This window comes from Meleagris gallopavo, chromosome 2 (assembly GCF_000146605.3).
Source record: "Meleagris gallopavo isolate NT-WF06-2002-E0010 breed Aviagen turkey brand Nicholas breeding stock chromosome 2, Turkey_5.1, whole genome shotgun sequence".
NCBI classification, from domain to species: domain Eukaryota; kingdom Metazoa; phylum Chordata; class Aves; order Galliformes; family Phasianidae; genus Meleagris; species Meleagris gallopavo.
Genome location: NC_015012.2, coordinates 31,382,880 through 31,389,657, shown reverse-complemented (window position 1 = coordinate 31,389,657; position 6,778 = coordinate 31,382,880). Strand labels below are relative to the sequence as shown.

At 38.2% G+C, this 6,778-nt stretch overlaps 1 protein-coding gene across 1 annotated transcript; it reads left to right on the top strand.

Moving 5' to 3' along the window:
- Window position 1: 1 nt before the first annotated feature.
- Window positions 2-5,262, top strand: YIPF4 (Yip1 domain family member 4; the record flags this gene model as incomplete). Its single annotated transcript, XM_031552180.1, has 3 exons — window positions 2-38; window positions 2,651-2,804; window positions 4,962-5,262. Coding segments are annotated over 3 exons (477 nt in total), but the record flags the coding sequence as incomplete, so codon positions are not given.
- Window positions 5,263-6,778: the final 1,516 nt, after the last annotated feature.

Genomic DNA, 6,778 nt, shown 5'->3' with positions numbered 1-6,778 from the left:
GGCGCCCGGCGTAGCCGTGCTCGGGGCTGTTTCGTACGGTAACGAGGGGTTAAGCGGGGACTGTGTGTAGGTGAGGGGGCGAGGTGCGGCCTACCTGCCGTGCAGGCTGCGTACCTGTCGTGTAGCTGCGTGCCGTGAGGGCGTATGTCTCGGCGCTGTGTGGAAGAGTCAGCGTTGTGCTACCTTATTTTGATGGAGAACGACCCTTGGGTCTGTAGCTATTTAAATAACCAGCTTTCTACTCCATCTGTATAGTTACCCAGTAGTTGTGGATCGGGTTGGGAACGGTGTACGTCCTGGCTCTCAACCCTGGAAATGAAGAATCGAAGTGAAACATCACTACAGAATGCTTAGCTCTGTTGTTTGGTGAGCTTGTCAGTTCTTCTGACAGGGAATGCTAATCAGCAGGTACAATCCACGTTGTTTTATTTTCATTTTCTTCCACTCTTCCACCATGGCCTGAGAAAGGAGCTAGGTGCCTCCAGAAGAAGACTCTCAGGATTCTCCCTGGAAGTATTTGTTGAGAGCTATACCTACCTATATGCTGGACCTGAGCCATAGTAAGCACCTGTCCTGTAGGTTGTGTTGAACAGGGTTTGGCTCTGCGTTCTCTGTGGGCACAAGCAAGGTGTGATCTCATCCCTGTTTGAGTGTAGCCCTGTGTAGTCTGCAGTGTTCTGCCTGTGACAGTGATGGTGAAAACATCCTGATTCTCATTAGTGAACAGCAGAAACATGAATTCCTGTCATGTTCTCTAGTGCTCAGTTGGCCTGCTATTAACTTTTCTGCCATTACAAAGCAGACTAAAGAAGAGGCAATAGCAGATTTTTTCCCTTGGTTTCTTCAGCTTTGTCCCACCTTCCAAAACAGACTTAAGATCATGTTAATAGGTATCATGATCTATAATGTGGTTGTAGGTATTCTGTAATCATCTTCTGCTAAAAGGAACATCGGTAAATAAGACTCATGTAGAAGATTTCTATCCTCAAGATGGGTTGTCATCAATCACTGAGAACAGAGAAATCAAATCAGTGGCTGATTGGACTGTTAGTTTCTTGTTTTGGCAGGCACAGTTGTGCGCAAAGTGTAACAAGGACCCTCCTTGCAAAGCAGTGCTGTGTTATAGACAAACTGATAACTTTAAAATGACAGAAGGGTCCAACTGATAATAGAAGACTTGTGAGCCTTTCTCTACCTTGAAGTTCAGGCTTTAAGAATCAGTCTTTCCCCCTCCCTTCTCCTCTGAAGACAGCTTTGCTCCCATCTGATGGGAATGATATTAATGTGCTTATGAGTACAGGAGCAAAGAGAAGTTTCTTCTTTAAGTTATTTTATGAGGATTCTGTGGTGATGATTTTCTCGGAATCAAAACAGTGGATGGTTAGTTATCACAATTATGAAATGATTGAAAAGCAGTAATGGGGAAGCTTCAATTTAAACTGGAGTGGCCTAGCAAGCTGATTTAGGACGGCGAATCCTGTTAAATTAATTGTAATACTGAGTGTAGAGTAAATGATTCAGTAAATGCTGGCTGAACACTGTAGGACGTCCTGTCATTGTAAGAATCTAAATTCTCCAAAACCATGTTGCTTTTGAATAGGGGTGTCAAACATTATCCACAAACGTGACGTGGCTTCTGTGTCAGTATGTGTTGCAGAAACATTTCAGAAGCACTTGCTGTAGCTGAGTATTCAGGGAAATTCATACATGTGCTTGTGTGGAAAAGTACACAACGATACAACTGCAAAACAAGGTTTTCTTTGGTGAAGCAAGATGATGGATGAGAGGGGAGTTTTTGCCTCTCAAAACTTTTGTTACAAGGTTCATGCAAAGAATGGACTTGTTGCTGTGTTGTGCTTTTATGCAAAAAAGTAAATTCCCAAATTCTTGGAATGTGTACTCTTACCATACCCTTCTGGTTTTTTATTACTTCAAGCTGCTTAGTGTATTTTCTGTTACTATTTTGTCTTTTTCCCTGGTCTATAACTGACAACAAAGTGAATAAAATTAACATTGGTGACTTTGACACAGCTAAAACATGCAGCAGTTGCTTATGTTTATGTTTAGTACTGTGGTAGAGCAAGATGTTAGTATGTTAAAGAGCATTCCTTGCATCTCTCATTATTGAACAGAACCTGGGGAGCTCTAGCAGTATTCTTTTTCCTAATGTTTTCCACTGTTTTAAAAGCAGATTACAAATGAGAAAAGCTACAAATGAGAAAAGCTACAAATGTTTTTCTTCTGTGAGAAGCTGGATGCAAACAGAATAGTTTGGGTGCAACAATGGGCTCTAAAAGAGATAGAGTGGTCAGCAGAAAATGATAAATAATCCACAGTTCACGGTATGATAAGGCTTTCGTTAGTTTAACTCCTTTATGCCTCTGAATGATAAAGCAGGAATTGCGGCATGCTCTGCTATCTAGAAACTAGAACTTGCTAATTGGAGTCCTAAAACAACTTTGTTACTGTTGCATAAAACCAGAAGTACTCTTTCAGATTATGTAACTGTTGGTGTATGACTTTGAATATTTTGTGGTGATGACCTGCACATGTAGCTTTTGTACATATTTGTTTATTTTGCAGTAATTTTGAGATCAAATGTATTTTGGCAAAATAAAAACATGTCTTTTCCTGTCCTTTTTTCTCCAAGATCCTAGTGGGTCCATAACAGCTCCAGATGTTAAGCTAAATCTTGGAGGAGAATTCATCAAAGAATCGTCTGCAACTACATTCCTGAGGCAGAGGGGATACGGCTGGCTTCTGGAAGTGGAAGATGATGACCCAGAAGATAACAAGCCACTCCTGTATGTACTAATTGTTTGTGGGTATCTCTTTGTTAGCTGTGTAGGGAAAACAAAGAGCTTGTAAGTCCTCAAACTGTCTCCTAGTCTTCTGCCGTGGCTAAAATTCTGGTTGACAAATTGCTTGACCAATTAGTCTCTTTTGGTGCGGGAGTGAAAATGCTGTTTTTTGTTATGGTGGGTTTTGTTTATTTTTATTATTTTTGTTCGTTTCTTTAGCTAAAAAATAGACTTGTTGTTCACTGTGAGAGAGGAAGGAAGGAGGAAATAAAATCAAAATTTCATTACGTTATAATTATAGAAATTTAATGGCTTTTGTATTCTTATCTGTTGATCTTGTCATGGTTTGAAAAACTAGATTGTGTTCTTCAGCAGGGTTGCAAGTAAGGTAGCAGAAACTTTATATTCTCTGATGTTACCTTATGAGGTCTTAAGGGAGATTACTGTTGAAAGACAGAATGTCTTTGAAACTGCCAATGTCCGCCTCGCTTGTTCTGTTCACAGAAACAGGATTGTCAGAAGAAAGCTGTATCTTGAGGTTATTGCACTGAGGGGGGGCTGCTGGGGTCTTAGTCTGTGTTCTCAGTCTGTGTTCTCCACCTAAGCAACATCATTCTTGTCTCAAAGTTTTCCTGTGTTTAAAAATAATGATGCTTTTAAAAGTGGAGTGAGAAGGAAAGTACTCTGAAGAGCTGAAGTAAGAGCTCTGAGAGAAAGCAGGTGCCTGGAGAGCTTGATAATGAAATTGTTATTTGAAAAGTACTCGAAATGTGCAGAAGTAGCACCTGTGTGACTGAGTCTGCTCTGTAAACCTGTAATTTTTAATTAAGAAATAGAATGGCGTACTGAGGTGACAACACATGAATTCCCTCTTTTGTGCAAAGTTGTATACCACACAAAAAAAAGCAAGTTTGTGATTCAAAGACAGCTCTGTGTTCTAAAAAGCCTATTCTTGGAAGTGAGGAGAACAAGCCAGGAATAATTTTGTAGCAAAGAGGACAAATATCATCCTCCTAACAGAGGAACTCAGTCTGATTTCATGTTGCAGCTTTTATGCGGTTCTGATTATTCCCAGAACGTGTCTTGTTATGAAGCCTTCGAATCTGAATGCTTCTATGGATTTAAAGAATAGCAAACAGCAAAGATAAGTTCTCTGATGCGGTGCTGTCACACAAGCATTTTGTTCAACACTTAGATTATTTCTTTCCCTCATTGGACAGCTGTGCTTTTGGCACTTGTCTCCTTTTACAGCGATCATTTCCTCTTCAGTGAGGTAACTCTCAGCTTTGTGGGAAAGAGCTTTTTTACTTGAAGCACTATCAGAAGCCTTAAGAAGTGACAAAGAAGTCCACAAAGGAAATATTTCTGATATGCAACTGTCAGAGTGGAATATATATATATTAAATAAACAAAGGAGAAATGTAATACTGCTTTAAAATGGAGAAAAAATGGATGCTTTTGGTCTATTCCTTTATTCAGGGTTGTGTTAAGGAACAATTTTTGTTATTTAGGCACAGGTTAGTAACAAAAATCGTGACACAGCCTCAGTAACAGCAATCGTGAGATGGGCTTAAGAGAATCAATGAGCAATACTTCATTTTTGAAAGAGAAATTGCGATGTCTTCATTTCTTGCTTCTTCTTTATTTTCTATTGATCTGATGAGATATATTTTGAATGATATGGGATTAGTGAATGTAACTAACATATTTCTTTTAGAATTTGAAACAAAATTATTCCATAACAAATGTGCTCATGGCAAACTTCAGCATAGGAACATGCAGACATCCTACTGCTGAGTACACATCTTTGACTTCTGTTTCCAATTTTATAGATGTCACACGTTCCTGTGTGCCAGAAAATAGATCTCCTGTCTTAATGTAGACTATTATGATGTGCTGTGGATGTTCTCTATTCTCAGGCATGTAATTGATTTTTGTAGAATAAAATATGTCCGTGTCATACTGGTTATTGAATGTGTGATGAGGGTATGGCTTTGCTTTTCTGTGGACAAATTGTTCCATTGCTTGTCAGGGCTACAGAAAGCCTTATGGTGATAGGAGACCTGCTCTGTAAACCTTCTCTTAGTCCAGGAACTTAATTTTTATGATCTGTTTCATTTCTGTGCTGTATAGTAACGCTCCCTTGCTTTACAATTTCAGGGAAGAACTCGACATTGATCTGAAGGATATTTACTACAAAATTCGATGTGTGTTGATGCCTATGCCGTCTCTTGGGTTTAATAGGCAGGTAGTGAGAGACAATCCAGATTTCTGGGGTCCTCTGGCAGTTGTCCTCTTCTTCTCAATGATTTCATTATATGGACAATTTAAGGTATGTACAAACTTTCTACTTAAAAAGAAATCAGAACTAAATTTGGGGACATTATTGCTAAGCAATTTGCATTCTTATGTAAGCAGAAAGTCTCTTCTTCACATATTAATGTAGGGCATTCTAAATATAGTTTTTTGACTTAAAATATAGAAAGATAGCAATAAGAAATTTATTAAATAATCAACAGAAAGGTTAATCTTTATTAAAATGTCAGGCCTTTTTATATAATAAAATGAAAGAAAGATGTGGTTTCTAGAGGAAATAGATCAAGCTAATACATTTATAGTCATTAGTGAATCTTTCCATTTTAGTTGTAACCTTTTGTTAACTTGCATTCTATTACTAAAAGGAATACCAAAGAACATTTGTGTTGATGTCATGAATTCTAATTTCCCAGCAGGTTAAGCTATTTGTTTAATCTGTGATATATTACAATGCTTTTCTGGTATGTTTAGTCTTCATTAGTGCACAATACTCTTTTGTCCTCTATGCTCTGTTACCATAACTTTCCTCTGGTTAATAGAATTTGCTATAATTATTTTTGATCTCAAGACTGAATAGTTGTTTGAAGGTACTGTGCAGATTTACTTGGCTTCTCTAAACACAGTTAAACTCACATTCAGATTGAAATAGAGAAATCTATCATTTACAGTGAAAATTTGAGTGTGAGCCTAGGTGATGTTTTTCTAGTAGTTAATTGCATCCCCTATGGAAATCTTTGACTATGTGTAGTTACGGATTTTTTTAATTACAGCATAGAATAGCAGTAAGGCATACATGTAAAGTAGCAGAGTATGTGCTAGGATTTTTGTGAAAGGCAAGAGAGGCTCTCTGTGGCCGCTGGCTTCCATTTGGTATACCAAACAGTGATGAGGATTTCACTCTGTCGTGTTTCTGTGAGACTTGTAGTGAGTAGACCAAAACACCGTAGGATTCAAATCTTCTGGGTGCACCGCTTAACTGTTTTCTAGACAAAGCAGGGACCATCCCTCAATCCCATGATGGATCAGTTTGCTGCTGTTGTTTGTGTATGTACTGTGTGTGAACAATGGGCCTAACGTTCATTAGGAACATGGATTTACCATATAGATTTTAGAGTGGTATTTTTGTGTGAGAAAGGAAAGCTGGTAGCTAGCAACAGAATGGCAGGATAGCAACAGCTAGGCTAGATGAACTAGGTGGGCTGTAAGTTGAGAGAGATGAGCATTGCTGCTCTAAGACTTTGATCTGGTTCTTTTAGACAGTGGAGGAAAGCAGGAAGTAAAATGAGGACATGTTATTTTCACAAATAATGTTTATATCTAGTTTCTTTTCAAGTTATATGATTTTTTATCAGTTAAAAAAATAAATACCTTCATCCTCTTCTTGATTCTTCTGTAAATCTGGAGCTTATTTGAAAAAATTGAGTTGAGTACTGATGTTCATTTTTAAAGCTGCCATGGTACAGTTGAAAACACAAAGAGTGGATTGACATTATTATTTCCATCTAAGCAAATATTTCAAAAGGGCGAGCTTTGCTTCTATTTCACCCAGGGGCTGAACCCCAGGAACACCTAACTTACTTTGAAGGTTCTGTTAAGCTGGAGAATGACTTTAAGACTTCTGAAACCATGAAAGGAGGAGGAAAATAATTACTTTTTTTTTT